Raw genomic sequence first — 22,416 nt, forward strand, 5'->3', positions numbered from 1 at the left:
CTATTAGAGGACTCCTGATATATATGTGTGTAATGAAAACAAATAAATATTAATGTAAGAACATTTATTTATATTTACTCCAATTATTTCAACAAAGAAACAGCAAAAGCTCCTGATAAACCATCTGTCACTTACCAGGGTTGCCACTTAGTTGAGGAAATGAAATTCCCTGACTAAACCATACTTTTTCATTGACTTTTTCAGTAGAAAAAACAACAGAATACCCGAAATCGGGTTATTATAGGTTTACATCCTGGTCAATACGAAGAAAGAACACTGATTGAATGGAAAATATATTTCATTGTTACATTATATCTCTGTCATCTACTAAGCTCAACCGGACAATTAAACAACAACAAAATACTTAAAATAAGGAAGATTTTGATTAAGATCCTGGTCGAGACATAATCTACATGGTGATTATACTAGAGACACTATACTGTTTTCATATATTTAGCTGAAGTATGGTGGCAATTTTAAGCAGTTGTTTTATTTCGAGTGTCACATTTATCGTCTTACAGAATTATATTTTGTGCCATAAAGGCAAAAGAAAAACGAACGCATATTATGTTAAATCGTCGTGTAGAATTTACTTGTATAAGCGATAAAATTATATATTGATGTAGAACGCACGAAAACCTGTCGAACATCTGAACCTTTTAGCATGAACGTTATATTTTGATGTTTATTCCATAATATAGCGAGCATGTTTAGCAGCGAAATAATTCCAGTTGAATAATATCGTGTATTGTCTACTAACGGATCATGCTAACAGTTTATTTTCATTCATTTTTTCTTATTTTAAAATTGTCATATATAACATCGTTGTAAACTACTATAATATTAGTGATGTTTAATATCTAACAACAGAGGGAAGTTATATGTTATTCTTCATTATAGTTTATGGAAGATTGAAATAAGCATAGTGAGGTTGAAAATCAAGGAAACTAGAACTGCTGAGTTATTCATTTTCCACATTTATTTACTGATAAGCTGTTTTTCGTCAGCACATGAAATTTTTATTTACAATATAAACATCTTTATTCTACCACATGCAAAACTAACGCAATCAAGGCATCAATAAAAGTAATTCTGCACGTTTTAATCAGCCCGTTTTACTTAATTTGCACCGTCTCACGTTCAAACTGTGACAATAACAACCAGTCCCCAACTACTAGTAATATAGCACAATGAAATTGCTTACACCCTCCCCGCCTTTGAAATAAAAACAAAATTTGTTAAACTGTATAGGTCCGTGCACATTTTATTCTTAAATAATTGACAAATAAAATCGACAACTCAACTTTTCAAGTTGATTTTACTATATTTTTGTTATCATATTCATTTTTAGAAGGATATTAACGTCACCAGAAACAATTTGTTTGATTTACGTTTACATTTACAGGTTCATTGTTTCTTCTAAGTTAACCGGGCCAAGATTCCAGTTTGTCAAATATGCAGAACTTCCTTTATTTTAGTATACTCAAACCATAGAAAACGAAACACTGTTATACACTGGGATAATAGAAATGAAATGTTTTTAATCGTTGTTTTAAAAACATTCTTATTGAAAGTTTACGAACAAGTTAAATAATCGTTTTCAGCAGCAGTGGTCACTGGTTGAATTCTTGCTCGTGGAATCTCATATGGTCGGTCATACTGAAACAAAAATCTAATTTATTAATTTTTTTGTCGGATTTAACGTCGAACCGACACAATTATAGGCCATATGGCGACTTTCCTGCTTTGATTGTGGAGGAAAGGAGGAAGACCCAGGTGCATTTTTTCATCACGAGTGGGCAGCTGGGTAGAACCACAGACCTTCTGTAAACCAGTTGGATTTCCTCACATAAAGAACAAAAATCAGAAGTAAAAGAGAAAACTGCAACAATGCCCTTTCTTGTTACACTAGTACTATTTAATTGAATTTCAAATTGTTAATTGTTTGCAAAATTGTTAATTGAGCCGCGCCATGAGAAAACCAACATAGTGGCATCCGCGCAGTCTGGTAAGGATCCATGCTGTTCGCTTTCAAAGCCTATAGCAATTAGAGAAACCGTTAGCGAACAGTATGGATCCTGACCAGACTGCGTGGATGCGTAGGATGCTCTGGATCCATGCTGGTTGCAAACACCCTATGTTGGTTTTCTCAAGGCGCAGCTCAGTTGTTTCGTAATCAACCATGATCTGAATGAATCGAATACAGCAAGAGTCGATTGTATATAAAATATATGAATTTAGTGATATCTGCTAGCATTACATTAGGTCATAGCAGATTTGCCTGAACAAGGGCTTGATGATTGGGTAAATGTATTTAATTATTGCGAAGGGATATCGTGTTTTAATACTAAAAGTAGACATAACAAATTCATTATACATCTTAGTTATATATTTTCTATGTTATGGGTTTGCTGTGATGTTTGCTAATTCTTGTTGGGGTTAGTCTATAGTATACGCTTTACATAATTGTTAACCTCAACCCTGCTAAATTTCTAAAATGGACTGGGCGGCAGTATCATATTATTTGAAATGGTGTTCACAAAAACTTTACTGATCAGCCTGCATTGGTCGCAATGGCAGAATCACCGCCAGCAGGCTAACAGCACGACCTGTTTTACGAGGTTGATTTAAAATTCGAAAATTGTGTCTTTGCTCGTTTTATTACTGAATGTGACTCACTGTAGACCTGGAGCGCCTGTATAAATTACAGACTTCGGTATATACCTAATTCAAGCAATTTGCTTGAAAAGTATCTTAAATGCATATACCTTGTAACCATGGTAATTCACCTGACCTTTAGTCAGTATAGTAAGCATATTATACACTAAATACATGCGGACATGCAATAATTTGGCTATTTTTTGCAGTGCGCTCCAAATGATAATCACTTCCGGACATGCGTAGAAGACCGCTCCAGGTCTGCAATGGGCAACATCGTTTATTACTTACGATACTTTCCCCTCCAGATGCCAGTGTGAATCTTGAGACCATAGATCTCCATGTCATGTACTTTGATTCGTCACTCTTTGACAATTCTGCAGCGCAAAGTAATTATGTGTTAGTAAATAATATTGCAACCGTGTAAAAATTGGTTAAGCCGATGTTTTAGTAATTATTCACAATGAATTTTGACTATTGGAAACTCATCTTCAGTTATTGAAAGAGAACATTGAGATATATCCACAAGAAATAAGTACATGTTTTGGAAAAGAAATGTAAATTTTATTTCGCCAATAAATATACCTTAAGAGACTTACTTTCCTGCCAGTTGAACATACTGTAGTAACTAGATTCTGCTTTTGGTTCCAACCCTTTATTTTTAGCCAAATCTGAAGCACTAGTCAGCCTGAAAACCAAGTCAGACTAAAGTACTAGAACTGAAATGAGCCAACATTTGGCATAATGGGGTACATCATGACACTAAACAAACACTATTGTTTATAAAGATGTAATACTATTGCCCCTTAAAAATAAAGCAACATTGTGCCACATGTCGCTCAGTATAATAAAGAAATGAAATATTTTTCTGTGTGCATGAGCAACAGAATGGGATCGGCAACATGAATCGCGCTAGCAATTTTGTTTAAATTGCCGATCCTGTTCTGTCGTTCATTTCGTATCAACTCCGAAAAAATTAATGCATTTCTTATATTTACATTATATCACCTTTTCATTTGTAAACAAGATTATATTATAAATTGCATACATTTTGTTGCATTTAACATTAAAATCAGCTCCCCTGCCATTCTGTTCATCAGACGGAACGTCTGTGACGTCAACTAAAGACCACTTTCCCTGACTATACGAGGATGCCATCAAAACAGCAACCCGTTATCACTAAGCAGCGTTGTCGTAAATTCGGCGCCTTTTCTTTCGCTGTTCATGTGAAGTGTACGTCATAATTTTCAATGTTAAATAATAGGGCGAATGTAAATATTTTTAGAAACACGTATATTTTTAGTTGCTTAGTATGCTACTTAGAATATTATACCTGTCTGATCGTTGTGCTAGTTTCGTTCTTTGTCGTCTCTTCCGCAGATACACTATCACGATTATGCTTGTCAAGATAAGAACAATACCTCCGCCGCCAGAGGCTCCAATAATGATTGGCAAATTTACTTAAAATAAATTGTTTCATTTAATAAAGTCAGACGTGTACATTATCTTTATAGCAAAGGGAATGGATAATTCATAAAGTAAATTTTTAAAAGATTTATTGATACAATTTATAAATGAACCATAAAACGAGATCCAGCTATAAAAAGCATGCGTATTAAAGAGGAACATGCAGAATTATTAGAACGAACCTGGAAAGTTTGATTAGCAGAATTCGAGCGCCGCAATAAATACAGTATGAAAACTGTCGCGTGAAAGAAACTTTATATTTGTAAATACAGCATTAATTTATTTCATTTTTCTTCAGACTAATTTGAATATGTAAAAAAAAAGCTCTTCTTACGTTTGCTGCTGTCTGGTCTTTCTAATCTGTAACAAATCAACAACTGAAATGTCATCATTCCTACAGAGAAAAATACAGTCCAAGTCTGTTTAAGAGGAGCAAGATGGCCGAAAGACACTCTCAAAATCATATCCGTTTGAGCTTGACACACTGTATTGTGAATGAGAACAATTGTCTTTTGTTTCAAACTAAAGATACAACCAATGTTTCATGAAGATCCACTTAAATTTCTAAAGGATTAATAATGTTTTACTACGATTTGACCTAGTGAACTAGACATTAAGCCCATTTGACCTGGTATATTCATAGAGACAAAAATCTGACAAGATTATGAAACGTGACCTCCGGCGTACGTTTTAATCCAATGATCTAGATTTTTTAACCAAAAATACGTAGTTTCAAATATTACCTAGATATCGGAAGATAGAAATTTTAATCAAATTTCATTCTGAGGATATAGAAAATGCTGCCACTGAAGTTTTAAGTTCTAGTCCAAACAATCAAGCTTTAAATTTAAACTAGATTTTAAAAAGACAAATATTCCGTCGAGGTTTCATAACTATCAGATATAAATGCGATCTCTAGAATTTCACCGATGCTTTATATATTATGTGACCGAGTACTTTCCTTTTTTTACTCCAAATAACCTCTAATTGTAAAACTTGTTCAAGATTGTATTGGAACATTCTGACAATGTTTCTCTGATTTTTATATAGTGAAGATATGGATGGTGCACCACAGGCACCGGATAATTCCTTGAAGCATAGAATTCACTATGAACTATTTCATGTGATCTAACATGTAATATAAAGATGTTAAGAGCAAACTGCAACGAATAAAACATGACTTCTTAGGTATCAAACATATATAAGTTTGAGCCGCCTGTTTATAACTATAATCTTAAGTAAATATTATAGCCAGATGTTAAATAAATTCATGTTGGCTATATTATAATAACAGAATATATTTTAACGTGTTATTATGTATATATGTATAAGTTAGTTTAATACATATGCACTACCTGCTGACTGACAAAGAAAACATAGCATAATTTCCCAAACTGCCTATCTTCGTACCTGCATATTGGGGCATCATTTTCAACAGTACACTTGAATCCATCATTACAGTTTCCGATCGTCATTTTGTAAAGCGAACATGGTTCTATCCCCTTATAAGCGTCTGTCATATGTAATAAAAAAGACAATGGCTGTTGCTTACATGTTTCTTTAAATAACTCCGAATGAAATGCATTAAATGCAATCATTGTCAGAGACCCATAAACACAATTATTCATAGGTATTAGAAAATTACTCAAACACTGAAATCTGTATTTTTCAAAAAATAGTTTTTGTCCATATCGTAGATGATTTAACATAGTGATACAAAAATATCGGTCTGCAAAGCAAATATCAATCTTTTAATACCTGTTGATACAATATTGTTTTTTCCTTGAAAAGTAATGTATGTTCCTTTGCGGAGTTCGATCGTGGCTTTTGTTAGAGCTGATGCGACATTTACATCGTTGTCTTCGTACACGATTGTATGTAGAATTACCAAACTTCCTCTTCTGCAATAAGATCTTAAAGCTAAATCAAATTATACTGCATAAAAATAGTCTAAAATAGTCTATAAAAATAGAAGAATATGAAGGGGTTTTTTTTATTATTATTTTCACATTGATCTGCCACATATTCGTCGAAACAATGATATATTTAACAACTGAATGATTTTGTTAAATTACCGATTTAGTTGGCCATTAGACTTTCAAAGTCTGTTGAGATCAAGTAATCTGTAATAATAATAATTTCTTCAGACTGACACTGATATTTTCTGAGAAAAACATTTTCTCTCTAGGCAAGAGATACTGTAAATGTTTTCAGAAAGTGGTATCAGAAAGGATTGATTTTATGGCCAAGTGCTTTACATTTAATGACTCTAATGACAGATGCCAGCATAGTTTGCAATGTATAACTAGTATATCTATCACTTAATTGTACGAAAGTATTAAGCAGACAGGTAAAATACGGCGTCATGTATTCGACATTAGAACAAGAGCTCCGCAAAGCGGGCAATATAAGCGCACAGTTCTAGATAAGAGGAAGGGTGTGTGGAGGTGTGGGGAGGGGAAATACAATACTGAAGGGGTGGGGGTTTAGTGTGACACATCGGTGATGGAATACTAAGAAACAAGAAACTGAAAGTGAGTTTTTGTGGGGCGCGGGGTAGGGGAGTAATGTGTGTGTGATGGATTTGGGGAATGGGGGTGGGTGAGTAATGTGGACTGTTGAACTCTTTAAGTCTCTATATCACAACCCAACTTATTCCAAGTTTATATGGTCAATACCTTGAATAGTTTTATGCATTCTAGGCATAAAATACAAAACAGATTTAAAATTAATTTGTGACATTGACCTTTTACCTAATGATCAAGTTCATGTGGCTGTCTAATACTAAGGCACAAAAATATATAAGACTTGTTTTCATAAACTGGTTTATATGCTCTGCATATTGTCTCATCACCAGCTACCAGTACGCTAAATTCAAGTCATTACCTTAAATATTATTAAGTTATGCTCCAGACATGAAATATGAGGGTCAAAATTGACCTTTGGGCTTCAATTTTGACATTGACCTTTGACCTACTAATCTGGCCCATGTGCTCTTCACATTGTCTATTCGCCATCTTCAAATAAGTCAATTTAAAACTCAACATCTTGAATGGTTATGCCCCGGGTACAAAATATGACGGGCGGACGTACGCACGGGCCATTACATATTTTCAAAGCATTCAAATATTGATGCCAGGTAAGCTCATATAATTTTGGTATCATTTGAAAGTGTATTGTCAATATATATAAATACTTGACAAAATGTGTTATAGACTTTTTTTTACTTTATAGTTTTCAGTGATACGTCAACAGAAATCCAGTTATTACAGTGTAAGATTTGTCATTTTGCAGTAAAAAAAACATGACTGAATTGATTCTTGCATATTATTTATAGCCATCTGATTTACTATTTTTTGTTCAGCAGATACAACTCTTTCAAATAATACCATAAAAACATAGGGTCATTAGGTATCAAAAGGATACTTAAGAACAATAAATGATAGGATACGCTCATTTCAGTGCAGTTATAAGGAAACTTCAAATAATCATTCCAAACCGTATCAGTTAACGTTCTAGTGCATGACCTTACCTCAAGTCGTTGATAATGATGTTTATACTTGCTTTTGTGAATCGACCGTATAACGCTAGTAACTGAAATGTACATAACACAGCTGCGAAGCAAGTTTTCCAAAATAAATAAAATTATAGTTAGCAGTTATAGTGTAAAGGAATATCAATGTAGTTTTAACATAGTTCCAGGTCTAATATTACTATTTTACTTAGTGATTACATTCGGAAAAGGATAGTTTTATCAGTGAAATGATAATAAATACATTTTCAAAACCTTGAGCAAAATAACACTTATACCGAATACCATAATTAAATGCAATACAATAACGTTCGCATGTCAAAACAAACGGTGTCTTCATATTTCAACTTTCTTGATTTTTTATTGTTGTTTGTCGTATATTATACCATTTATCCGTTGTCATTTTTGAATACCTACAAATGTATACATACGCTAGATTTCGCTTCCTTTTCAAACTCTTCGTATGTTTTCGTCACATTCAAGTCAGTCCCAAAAGGCAATGATACGTCAATGGTTACGGTTAAGTCCATAACGATCGAACCCACTACAATATGAAAATGATATTAAAAAACACGAATCATAAAGGTTGATTTTTTTTTCAGATTCACCTTCAAACCATTCTATCATAAAGTTTTTTTGCGGTACAGCCTGTATCCACCTGTTACAATACTATTCGTATTTAAATGCGTTTATTTTGTTATACCCAACTATTGGTCTTCGACAGACACACAGAATATATAAAATATATAAAATGTTTATCTCTGCCTTTGTCCCCGAATGAACTGTATAGAGATAGTAGCTGAAGCTGTTAAGCAAATTTTCCCAAATAAATAAGATTATAATAAGTATATATATAAAGTTATCTTTTTAAACGCAACAATGTTGCGATTATGTAGTAGACATAAAAACTGTGACTGACCTGGTTTCGTCGACGTCGGTGTTTTCGTTTCATCTGTAAAAAAAATTACATCACAATAACTTAAAACAATTATAGTGTTTACTAACTGAAAGAAAGGTTTATCATCATTTAAAAAGTAGCACAGCATGTCCGACAAGCTCACCCTATATATTATGTAATTGTATGAAATTTGACGTAATTTAATTCTGTACGTTCGGATAAAAATGTCTACATTGTATAAGTTGATTAAACACGTCATAATAAACTTCAAACTTGGCAAATGAAAAAGATAGGGTCTTTTGATTGATCTATAGCTAGACAGATTTGCAAAAATTGATCACACAAATGTTCTCGTTATGGGAGTCAATTGGAAAATCAAAGTTTTAATAACATTGTTTGCGAATTGAAATGTTTCTGTAATGCGAATTTCAATGAAACTTCTCACATATTATCTATACTATGGTAAAATAAAATGTATAGGTACGTGTGCTTGACTTTGAGATATGTACCCATGATTTAAAATCCGCACATTTCTACCCGATTTTAAGACATTATTTTGAATGATATAAAGTGTCAAACGTGTCCAGAAAAATATCATATTTTATCGTTAGAACGATAGCAACGTTGCCGTTTAAAATAAACCTACTTACGGGTTGCCTTTCATTCAAAAGATAAATTTCGTTTCCGTATTCCCAGTCCATGATTTTATTCTATGTTATCCGGATTCATGACATTACGGCATTACTTCTTGTTTTTAAAACGCGCAAAACTACCTTAAGATTAATTAAATCTAGAGAAAGATCCTTTGAAAGCATGGAACGCAAACTAGTAAAATAATAACGGACTCTGTTTGATGGACAAGTAATGAAACGTGCGTGAACGCCCACCAGTTCCCCTAGCATCTGTATAATCTATAGACATTTATAGGTATAACTTTATTGCTAAAATGGATGTATTTAGAAGACGAAATATTTATTACGAAAATATTCATTATAAAAACATATATTTGTATTACAACAATTAAGTAAAATAGAAAAAGTGGAAACTCCACAGGTCGCTCAACACGACAAAAACGAAACTGTTGCAGGCTCGGTTTAATCGAGACTGTTCATGGACGGTAGTGGAAACGATGAACGAACTGAGAAGATCGAAATATAACAGCCCTGATTGAATATACGTAGACACTTTTTACGGCCGACACACGGCCACAAACAACGCTGCTGTGATAATAAAATAGAAAAAGTGGAAACTCCACAGGTCGCTCAACAAGACAAAAACGAAAATGTTACAGGCTCGGTTTGATTTGATTAATGGACGGTGGTGGAAATGCATGCTACCGTCCACGCCCTCAAGCCCCGGGTTGAGCAGAACTCAACAAGTACGAAAAAAATGTTTTTAGAGACATCCGCAGATGTTTTCATACGGCGGTGCACATGGAACCTTCAATGATACACTAGTGTGTAATTCCACTAAAAGCGGCGTATGGTCCAAAGTTAAAATGATGGGTTTACCCTAAACGAGACGCAAAGGGCAGAACTAAACAAACTGGATTTAAAAAGGGGATCTGAGGTTATGGAGCCTGCATATCACAGGAACTGCCAAAAGACAAAATTAAAAAGCAGGCACCATATCCAATGGGTGATTATACACTACCCAAAGCTATGAAAGCATGAGTATTGGAACCACCCAGGCCAAAATGTTCAAGCTGAGAAACTAAACAGTACAAATAACACGACATAAAAGTCGTGCTGAACGTAGACACTTTTTACGGCCGACACACGGCCACAAACAACGCTGCTGTGATAATAAAATAGAAAAAGTGGAAACTCCACAGGTCGCTCAACAAGACAAAAACGAAAATGTTGCAGGCTCGGTTTGTTTTGATTAATGGACGGTAGTGGAAATGCATGCTACCGTCCACGCCCTCTAGCCGTGGGTTGAGCAGAACTCAACAAGTACAAAAAATGTTTTTAGAGACATCCGCAGATGTGTTCAACTGTTCATACGGCGGTGCACATGGAACCTTCAATGATATACTAGTGTGTAATGCCATTAAAAGCGGCGTATGGTCCAAAGTTAAAATGATGGGTTTACCCTAAACGAGAACACAATGGGCAGAACTAAACAAACTAGATTTAGAAAGGGGATCTGAGGTTATGGAGCCTGCATATTACAGGAACTGCCAAAAGACAAAACTAAAAAGCAGGCACCATATCCAATGGGTGATTATACACTACCCAAAGCTATGAAAGCATGAGTATTGGAACCACCCAGGCCAAAATGTTCAAGCTGAGGAACTAAACAGTACAAATAACATGACATAAAAGTCGTGCTGAACGTAGACACTTTTTGCGGCCGACACACGGCCACAAACAACGCTGCTGTGATAATAAAAAAGAAAAAGTGGAAACTCAACAGGTCGCTCAACACGACAAAAACGAAAATGTTGCAGGCTCGGTTTGATTTGATTAATGGACGGTATCCCTCTAGCCCCAGGTTGAGCACAAAGTACAAAAAAAATTAGAGACACCCGCAGATGTGTTCATACATTGTACGGCGGTGCACATGGAATCTCAATGATACACTAGTGTGTAATTCCATGAAAAGCGGCGTATGGTCCAAAGTTGAAATAATTGGTTTGCCCTAAAAGAGGAAACAATGGGCAGAACTAAGCAAACTGGAATTTAAGAAAGGGAATATAAGGTTATTGAACCTGCATATTACGGGAACTGCTAAAAGACAAAATTAAAAAGCAGGCACCATATCCAAAGGGTGATTTTACAATACCCAAAGCTATGAAAGCATGAGTATTGGAACCACCCAGGCCGAAATGTTCAAGCTGAGAAACTAAACAGTACCAATAACATGACATAAAAGTCGTGCTGAACGATCTGAAAAGATCGAAATAGAACAGCCCTGATTGAATGTACAGGGAGTTTAAACAGACATAGTTTAGTTTTAACATTTGTCTTAGCATTTAAATGCTACAGACAGTTATGTGTTATTTCGAATTCCTATTCATAACGATGTTTCAAACCGAGCTTGGTTGTATCCCATTTATTTTTGTTCTTACAAATAAGAATCTAGCTCATGGTCCCCGAGACGGTCACGCTTATCTGCTGCAGAGTTTCAGTGCTTTAAGCCAAAGTCATTTGAGGGGAATTAGGAGTCCCTAATTTAGAGTTCTATCTCTAGCCGCACCATTAGTTGATCAAGCTCTGTTTATTTTGATTACATCCAGTAGTTTTGAAAGGACACCCATTTTGTACTTGAGGTGTACTACAGCTGATAATTTAAATAAAGCATTCGCTTTACACAGCATGGTCGAATAATTAACAATTTCATAAAATATCAGTATCGCCAGTCTGTATAATACCGCTTATTACTTACAACAGTCGACTACATCTGTATGCAAAATGAACAGATTCTTCAGTATGCACTTACTTTGTATGTACTTTTTGCCACCATGAACACCATCACTCTGTGTGCAACTCCAGCATTTCGCCGAAATTCTTAATAAAGCAAAGAAGGGTTTTAAAGCAAACGCAGTTTTACGTTACTGTTGGTCAACGTGTATTACCTTTAACACAGATCCCATTGGAATCGGAATAGCCTCTGAAACAGTCACATATATACCATCCTAAAGTGTTGTGGCAACCTCTATGTTCCTCTGCCTTGCATTTCGGCTCAAAAGCATCACTACATTCATTGACATCTTCATTACACGTGTTTCCTTTCCAGTTAGCCTTACATTGACATGTTCCACTGACAGTGTCACAACTCTGACTTCTCTGCGCAGAATTCGCCAAATTACAGTTGCATGTTTCGGCGCAGTCTTCTCCGTATGTATTTTCAACACATTCTATTTTCAAGTTGAATATGTCACTAACATGATATTTAAGAAATAATAAGTTCCCAAGAGTGGTTTATCGTAGAATAACCCGTGTTTTGAGTTCTTATGCGTAAGAATATATCACGAAGGCCGTAGGCCTGAGTGATATATCATTTCGCATAAGAACGAAAAAGTAGGGTTATTCTATGATAAATCACAATTGGGAACTTGTTATTTCGATTCTAACACAACATATTAGTATCAACAGTGTTAGAAAAAATAGTAACTACTTTTTACGACCGTGCTACGCACTTTGATCGGATGACGTCATTGCACGCGAGTGGTTTATTGCAGAATAACCCGAGATAGATATTGCTCTACATGTATGTAGGTTATTTGCTGGTCGTGTTAGAATGTTAGATAATACTTCCTGACTCTTAAGTGTCAACTAAACTAAAATGTATTCACTTTTTATCAGAATGCAAAATTTATTCATGGTTCTAATTCTACAAGATGTTAATCAATATTAATTAATAGTAAGAGAGAAAGGGCTAACTGTCCCTATTTAATGTATAGATTCGACAGCATTAGACATAGTATTATATGTTTTAGTATCAGAATAAAATGCTGGCGAAGACAACATAATACTGATTACTACAATCTTGTTTGCATTAATCATTAATTCATTTGCTCTATCTTTAAATGGATTGATTGACAAAAATTGTGAATGCATACGTGAACAGTTGTTCCAGGAACCTTTATAACCTTTACCACATCTACACATGTAGCTTCCTTCAGTGTTGACACACTGTTGTTTACAATCATGGTAACCAAGTAAGCATTCATCGACATCTACCAAGTAAAAGGAAACCATACAAATTACCCAACACATGTAAATTTATATTAACTATTATCACCGTACAAGTATCTGTTCATGTAAAACAACTCAACCTAATTTCTATTAATCTCTATTCTTAAAAGCCAGACTTTGGTAAGTGCAATACATGGGCATGGTTCTTCCGTTTAGTTTGTTCGATATTCTCATCATAAGAGTTTATCGTAACTTTTGTAAATAAAAAAAACTGCCAGGACAAAGGTTATGTTTACAAACGCCTTTATTATGCCGAGTTGAGAACGTTTTCTTCTTTTCATACCAGGTACATACGAGAAAAATAGTTTATTTAACCAACAAAAATGCGAATTTTGACTCCAGTGCAAGAGGTAAGACTTGCTTATAACTACTTCCGATTAACATTTCAATTAAAGAAGACATTATAAATTAAGAAAATGTACTACATGTACAATGAGTGTAAGAATATAAAGTTACCTATGCAGTCGTGTTCTTGTTTGCTGAATCCGTGTTTACAAGTACATGCATATGATCCAGCAGTATTATAACATGTTGAGTTTGCCACTTTGCCGCAAACATCAACACTCTCTTCACATTCGTCAATGTCTTTCGAACAGAAATTGCCCTTCCAGCCCTATAATTTATATGCATGTACAAAAGCATAATTTCTATTTGTATAACTATAGCTGATGTGTGTATTACTCTTTTATTGTTAACTGGATTAGGTTTAAACACAAAGTATTACCAGATGCGTAGAATTTTCTACCACTACTATTCTATTTACATGTACCAATACTGCAAAGGTTCACATTAAAGTCCTGTGCTAGGAATTAATGTTAACAGCGGATAACTTACGCAACATGTCGAGTTCAAGAACGCGAAATTTAAACTACAATTTTTAACATTTTTATTTTGCAGGTAGACTGATTATGGCCGCTGCTTTATAAAGAAGAATGCTTCGGTAGCCTAGTGGTAGAGCACCCGGGAGATTGCGGGTTCGGTTCTTGACGACATCGTAACAAAGACGCGAGACAAGATACTATCAGCTTCCCCGCTTGGTACTTAGCAGTAAGATGATAGTTCCTGGACTGGTCAGACGTGTGTTAATATAGTGTGACTTGGTTGGGTTATCATACCACGAGTCAATGGCATGATATTTCAGCGAAGAAGCACCATAAAGTTGGACAGTGTTCTAACTGCTATTCCGTCGTTCCCATGGCGTAAAAGTAGTTGAAAAAGATGCTAAACCCGAACACCTCATAAGTGAGACGATATAAAGTCATTTTTGAAGGGTCATCAGTAGCCGAATGGTTAAGGTCGCTGATTTTGAATCACTTGCCCCTCATCTATGTGGGTTCCAGCCGCCAGGCTCTTGCTGATGAGTTCTTCAGGTTGCAAAGTCATCATCTTACGAAAGTTCGTTGTTTTTTCTTAGGTAAACGCCTTGATGAAATAATGCATGTAGAGGCACCTGAGCTCTTCCTTCGCCATCAAAAGATAGAAAATGTGACGTTAACCCAAACAAATAAAATCTTTGAAGAATATGGGATATTTAAACAAATGAGTTTTTGCACATTTTTCTTCCGTTTAGGCACATTGATATGTATGTTTCATGAATATTATGATAAAAAAAAAACACAAAATTTGTTTTACTTTTTTGCAGGTACAGATTCCAGTGACATGATTACAGGAGTCTGTGCTGCTGGGGTCACATTTGCATTCTTCGTCACAGTTGTCTCCATAATGTCTGTTTCCACATACTACAAAAGTTAAGTGTTTTGTTTTTACTTTAAAGAATTTAACAGAAGAAAAATGGGAAACAAAATTAACAATTCTACATTTGTTTTACATGAACTTTGTACCGTAAAAATAAATGTCACATGGTAAAAAATAACCTTACGGTCCATCTAAGTTTTGATCCTTAATTTCATTGGAAATATACACCAATTTAATGTTAATGCTATTAAATAATGTAGATTGCAAAACGTTAAATGTTCAATACCTTCGCACTTGCCATCACTAGATTTAATGTACCCCGGTTTGCATTTGCACTCGTAACTTCCATTATAATTTACGCAATATGAGTTGACAGAGCAGCCAGGTGAGTGGCTGCATTCATCAATATCTTGGTTACAGTTCTTTCCTTCCCAACCTTGTTTACAGCTACAGTTTCCTGTTTTTCCATCACAAGTTTCGGTGTTTGATGACACACATGTACACAAAAATGTACAGTTTGGTCCATATGAGCCCTTGTTACATTCTGCAAAAAAATAATTATGCTAAAAACAGAAACTTTTTATTACACTATTATTCTGTAGTTGGAATTGCTTCGTAATTTCCTTTAAAGAACTATGAATGTTTACTAAAACTATAATCATAAGTGGAACGACAAGCCTTTTAATTATTTCTAATGTAGCGTAAGTTTCCTGGCTCACCATGTTAATGGTAATGTTAAATACTTTTTAATATTGTTTATGAATGAAACGTCTACTTATTTCATTCATACCTTTGCAAGTAACTTTATCATTTTGTAGGAAGAAACCAACCGGACATTGACACACATAACCGCCAACGGTGTTGTTGCAACTATTAGAACACACGTGTTTATCTGAGGTACACTCATCTACATCTATTCAAATAAATCAAATAATAAAATTTCATCAAGGTGAATATGAATATTAACTAACAGAATGATAAAGCTTAGGGTATTTTTCAAAAGATTAGATAACACTGATAAAGAGAAATAAAGCGTGTTCTTCCCTATACTAGTAACACTTTCTCTGTTCCATACATATACTGAATGAAGCATATAGAATAAGAACGCTGTTCCCTGGATGTCCACAATTGATAAGAGCTGGCATCATCTGGCTATTAAGTAACAGACTGTTTCCAAGCACTAAAAAAGGCTAACAATGTATAATAAAAGTCTTAAATATATTCTTAGAATGTTTAAATTTTGTTATTTTTAAATTACTTTACACTATGAAAACGGGTCAAAATCTAATGTAATAGTTTTTACCCTTATTTATACACTCTTTCTCTATAACTGTGCTTGTTCAAAGGCAATAAACTGCGATCATTTAAACATTGAACTGTAAATCATCATTCACTTACCAATGCAGTGTTTGTTAACTTCCCGGAAACCTTTCTTGCATTTGCATTCAGGCTTTTCCTTTCTGATATAACACGTAGCATTTTCCCCACAATTATTTATTTCTGTCTGGCTGCACTCAGAATTTACTGAAGTGTATAAGATATTTGAGCTCAAATAAATTTGATTTATCATCTAAGGTAGCGTTTATATACTGCCGCACAAATCAGCAAACAGACCTAAAACTATAAAGATACTTAGAATGTCGTAAAACAAACACATATAAGGGAAGATATACCCTGAAATCCTGAAATTAAGGCGGTTTTGAAAATAAGCCGGTCTCGAAAATAAACCACCATTTCACTTCAGGCAAAAAGGGTTCATAAATAAGCCGCACTCAAAAATAGCCGTCCAGTTTTTTGTATCAGTAATAGTATCAATGACATTGTTAGGACACCATATCAGATAGGAAAAGTTACGCACGTGTACATAGCAGATTTATTTCCACATGTAATAGCAATAAAACATACTTTGGAATAAAATCACTTAAAACAATGCAAGATGTGCTGATATTTAAAACCCATGACAAATCAAAAATTAAAAGCAAAGAAAAATCCTGTCTCAAACACTTCTTGTCACGTCAGTTCTACTAATTAACATGACCGGTCTTTATAACACAATGCAGTGTTTATCACGTATTGTGTAAGTTATTCATACCCGTTGGCTTATTAAATCATTTTCTTGTTAGGCCAGACAAAACTTTTCTAATGGCTAATTATCTGTTAGCATCGGATTATTTTCATTAAGAAATTGTAACAAATTGTAACAAAACTGGTATGTCAGAAGTATAAATATTTACCGACGTCGATGTTTTTAGTAATACTAAAAAGAAAAATATATGGCATCCATATTTTCAGTATTTCGGAACTCGAAAATACGCCGGTTTTTAAGCCGTTACTAAATATATGTACTCAAAAGTTCGCCGGACTCAAAATTAAGCCGGTCTCGATAATAAGCCACTAAATTCTTACGAAAATTTAAAATAAGTCGCGGCTTATTTTCGGAATTTCAGGGTATTTATACTATAACAAAATAATCGATAATACTGAACATTTTTAGTAATTTTAATAAACTTCATGAATGCTGTTGCGAAGTAGAAAGGACAAGCTGAGGAACAGGCTTAATGTTGGACTCATCTGATAATAATGACAAGTATCGGCCTTTATAAACTTTAACAAGCATGGGATACTAAAAAGTAACACACCTATACAAGATTTTCTGTCTGTTAAGTCTAGTCTAAACCCAGGTTCACACAAACATCTGTAGCTACCAATGGTATTTTCACAAATATGGTCACATTCGTCTGCTTGAAGGCATTCATTTATATCTGTTTGAAGAAACATTTCAATATAAAATAACTATTCAAATAAACGTAGATTATAGTTAAGTCAGTAAATGAGCATGTTTGATAAATAAAGTGCCATATAATTGAATTGATTGCTTCACAATGATACAATGATTCATTCCAGTTAAAAGAATACCGCCACTGCCTTCTTGGCATCATTTCTTGCCAGTACAATATCTAATTCATCGTTCCATACCATGTAAGATTTAAAAATGTACATTTACCACACTGCTGTTTTTGATGAGTTGTCTGTATAACTGTAACCCTCTTATATTTTACTACAAGTCTTTCACCTTTAGCCTGCTGGCGGCAAGTGATTCTGCCTTTGCGACCAGTGCAGACTAAAATCAGCCTGCACATCCATGCAGGCTGATCATGGTCTGCACTGTTCGCTATTCAGACAGTAAATGTTAGTGATCGTCCTTTCAAATAATAAATGGTATTGTCCAAATTGAATGATAGACCAGTTCAATTTTAGAAATCTAGCAGGGTAGACATTTTTAATCATGAAAAGCAACATGTTCCTTGCAGCTTTACACAAAGTTTGATTGCAAAGAAGCTGTTTACATTATATGACCGTAAAGAGAAAGATACGTAAACATATTTCTGCTGATAAATGTACGCCAAAGTACTGAACTTTATTTACACGATTTACAACTTACCTAAGCAATATTTATGAAGTGGAAGAATACATTGTAAAATTTGTCAAAATCAAAAATATCTACGGATTGAGCCCTCTGAATAATATAAAATGTAAATGCCGGCGTATAAAACCATTTGTTTTCGTCACACATTACCTGAACATTTTCCTCCTATATAAACAAAGCCTCTGTGACATCCGCATACGTAACTACCCTCTGTATTGGAACATGTTTGATCACACGAATTAAGGTCTGTATCCAGACACTCGTCTATGTCTACAATTAATAGGTTATCAGATTAAGCGGTTATAATTTGATCGGTTGCACTTTTATACTGCAATGTTTTGACATGTTACGCATTTAACTGTTTTTAGCCATTGTTATTTGAAGAATAAGTGTATCTAATGAATACACAATCAAAAGTGTTACATATGAAACATGTGTATGAGTATCTCAAGCAGATGATGAACACAGCAGCAGGTGGTCAAGTGGTTAAGACCGCTGATTTTGAATCATTTGTTCTCACCGATGTAGGTTAGAGCCTTCCTTGGAGTGAAGAATTCATATGTGGCTTACTCTGTAGTTCTGCCAAGGTGCCCTCCCGTAACGAGATTATGCCTAAAGGGGTACATGGGGTCTTTCTCCACCATGAAAAACTGCTGAAAAGTCGCCATATAACCCCTAATTGTATCAGTGAGACGTTAATGAAGTTCTGCACGTTTGATGAACTTGAAGTCATCGCGCAACGTTATTTATTCAGAAAACGTAGACTAAAGCCTGGATTCGACGTACAAAAATAAAAATCATTTTATGAATCAATGGCAATTCGTGAGTAAATATGTTGCAATGGTTTTTAAGTTAAAATATGATATCAAAATATGTGACACGTTAAAATGTTATGGAAATTGTGATTTTCTAATAGATTCAAATTAGGAAAAATTGTGTAAGGTCAAGTTTTTCAAATAAGTCTAGAAAAGAATCAAGCACATGGCCCTATTTTTTTCTTTGCTGAATTTTTAAGTATATTCTGAAGACTTGAGAATTTTATCAAAGTCTACATTGTAGAAAGAATTTCGATCCGAACGTGCAGAACTACTTTAAACTCAGTAAAATAAAATAAAAGATATCTACAGTTCATCCAGTAACATGTGCAAAACGATCACTTTTCGTTCGTAACAGTTTCTTTTTTTACATATTTTCAAGTACTTTAGTTAAATCTATATACAGTTACTCATAATATTTATGCCAATTCCATGAAATGTACGAATTAATTTCTCGAAAGCTAACATTCTGTTTTATCACTGCATGCTACATAGTCGCCGTATATCATTACTAATGGGCATTTTCAGTGATTTATTGATTATTGTAAAGATTAGAATTATAAGTAAATTATTAGAAAAGAACTTTTGCGCCAGCAAACAGGGATTACCTTTGCAGATACCAGATGTATTGGTATATCCTGCAATACATACACAAGCAGCACTTCCTTGGGAGTTCATGCACATCGTATTAATTTCATCACACTTTAAAGTTCCCGTCTCGCATTCATTCTCGTCAATGTCACAACTGATACCATTCCAGCCTTTCTCGCAATCGCAACCTACGTTAGACATTACGAGTTCCAATATCGTAGGCACATTTTTAAAATTCTTTACTTACCTAACATTTATTCAGTCTCTAAAAATTGCGCGTATATAGTCTACCACGAATTCTCACATACTTAAAAAACACTTCCCTACACCTATTGTTAGTTACCGATGAATAGGTTACCGATGAAACAACTAATTTTAATTTTATATGTTAACAGAACAAATTCACATTTCATAACTATTTGAAAGTAAAACTTTTCATGATACAAAACAAGAGATTTGATTTTACCTGTTACATGATCACACGTTCCATGCAAACAACTGCATGTCTGTGAGCAGTCCTCGCCAAAATGGAACTCGTCACACACTGAAACGTTATGCAAAACATGCAAAGAAACAGCAACTTGGATGTTACTTACTTTTATCTACAGAGCAACATATTTAATGAAATACTTTCCTATCTACCAAATAATAAAATAAGTATAAAAGGACTAGAATAGTTTTTATCACAAGCAATTATATTGTAAGTTATGAAATGTGCTTCGAGCTCTAAGTATCACCCAAAATATAGTGTAATTTTAAAACTGGTAAAACTTTATAAAAAACGAATTGAAAAGCTATCAATTAAAAAATAAACCATTGATACGAAATATAACAGTTATTTGAAAACGTAAATTTTCCTTTTTTAATAAACGAAAGGAATTGCAAAATTGCCTTTTTGATATGAGCTTCTTTAACATCTAAACACGTCTTAAAGATGTCTATTTGCACGCAAGTTGAGTGTTTGTCTGCGAAATACGGGCTGTTTTCTCACTGACAAGAATACTTGTGCCGGTTCAAATTGCTTACGTTTAAAGGATTAACGTTAACTATGAAATACGAAAAATAGTACAAATTTACAAACCTGTGCATGTCCTCTCATCATTTTCAAGTTTTTTCCCCAAAGGGCACTTGCATCTATAGTGTCCCACTGTATTAATACATTCAGCATCAGAAGCACAAGGGTCATGAGCACACTCGTTGACATCTAAATGCAATAGTACGTGCAATGAATAAAACATTAACGATATGTGCATTTAGCAAGTCCTGGCGATATGAATATTAATTATATCATGGTTTTCACAAAATGGATAAATGTTAGCAAATATAACCAACTTGTTACTTTCATGAGATCTACATAGTAGGGAAAGAGGTTAAAATGATGAAAACAATCTTAACACTTTTAGAGATGCTTGTTCGCATATCACATTAACAGCCATTATTCAAACATATTTCAAAAATACAAACGTGCGTCAGGTTCGCATTATTTTTAATGTGGCTCTACGTATTAGAGCTAAGATGACAACATACCACTTGTATTTCAATTTTATTTACTTTGATAACAATTGTGTTGCTATTATAAAGCATTACTCCATCATTTTCTGGAGGACATACACACTTCTCATCTAACTAATATATATATTGTAGATAAAGAGATATATAACTACTTCAGTATCTTCTTAATAAGAAACAAATTGTTCCCTGAACCTTGTATTAATGAGTTACTATTAAGCAAGATCAATTAAAACGAAAACCAAACCTACAGATCAGCTCACGCGGAAAACCCATTCTACTCGATCCTCGGAGGATGGCCAAAACGAGTACTAAGGCTCCGACTCGAAGTTTCTTCGAGTCAGCCATTTTCTGTCAAGGAATTTCGCTATCTGACTCCGAGGATTTATGCGAAGTCACTCGAAGGAAATCCTCGAAGTGACTCGAGATGAAATCCAGTTAGCGGAATACACACCTATATTGTTTTCTTTTGTTTCCGAGTCACTTGACGGAATTCCTTCAAGTGACTCCGAGACGAATAATTAATTACCTATACAAATTTAAATGGGCTTTAGAGAAACTTCGAGGACAGATTTCAGATTAATCGGAGCAGGGTGATTATATTTTACATAGTGATAGGCGAAATAACACAGTATTTCTAAATAAAAATAATACTGTAGTATTTTTATCCTACTTTAAAATAAACCATTTTTTCTGTTTACTTATGATATTTTATCACTTTTTGAGTGGATACGGCTGTAGTTATTTTTTTATCCTATTGATAATTCCTTCCAAATGAATTAATTATAGAAAGACCATTTTCATGATGAAAATTAATCATTTCTCCTACCTATAATTTTCATTAATTAATAAAGGTCACTTTTCTTTCACAGCCATTATCTTAACGTTTATCTAGTCTTATATAGTTTCTAATTTAGTCCATTTTACATCAATTTATTTCTAAATCTAATTTGCACTGTCAGAAACTATTTAAATATAATATTTAACAAATCACTATTTTTAACGGCAGTTATTTAAAATTTTGTTTAGTTTTATATAATTCTTAATACTTAACAATTTACATTTCTAGCGGGCGTATTTTTAAAATCTATCTGGTTATAAATATTCATAATTTAGTGCAT

The 22,416-nt window shown here is 34.1% G+C and overlaps 1 protein-coding gene across 1 annotated transcript; it reads right to left on the bottom strand.

Annotated features, from left to right (window-relative positions):
* Positions 1-970: 970 nt before the first annotated feature.
* On the bottom strand, positions 971-20,987 carry LOC123534624 (fibrillin-2-like). The gene is made up of 22 exons (XM_053518812.1): positions 20,868-20,987; positions 20,253-20,330; positions 19,804-19,974; positions 18,531-18,650; positions 17,593-17,715; positions 16,352-16,477; positions 15,744-15,866; positions 15,240-15,497; positions 14,891-14,997; positions 13,715-13,871; positions 13,123-13,239; positions 12,136-12,417; positions 8,577-8,609; positions 8,089-8,201; positions 7,658-7,719; positions 5,884-6,026; positions 5,536-5,638; positions 4,460-4,485; positions 3,992-4,118; positions 3,258-3,346; positions 2,950-3,035; positions 971-1,659 (listed from the first exon to the last, which is right to left on the bottom strand). The coding sequence occupies exons 3-22, from the start codon at positions 19,877-19,879 to the stop codon at positions 1,576-1,578; spliced, it is 2,355 nt and encodes a 784-aa protein (XP_053374787.1). The 5' UTR covers positions 19,880-19,974; positions 20,253-20,330; positions 20,868-20,987; the 3' UTR covers positions 971-1,575.
* Positions 20,988-22,416: the final 1,429 nt, after the last annotated feature.

This window comes from Mercenaria mercenaria, chromosome 12, assembly GCF_021730395.1.
Source record: "Mercenaria mercenaria strain notata chromosome 12, MADL_Memer_1, whole genome shotgun sequence".
NCBI lineage: Eukaryota > Metazoa > Mollusca > Bivalvia > Venerida > Veneridae > Mercenaria > Mercenaria mercenaria.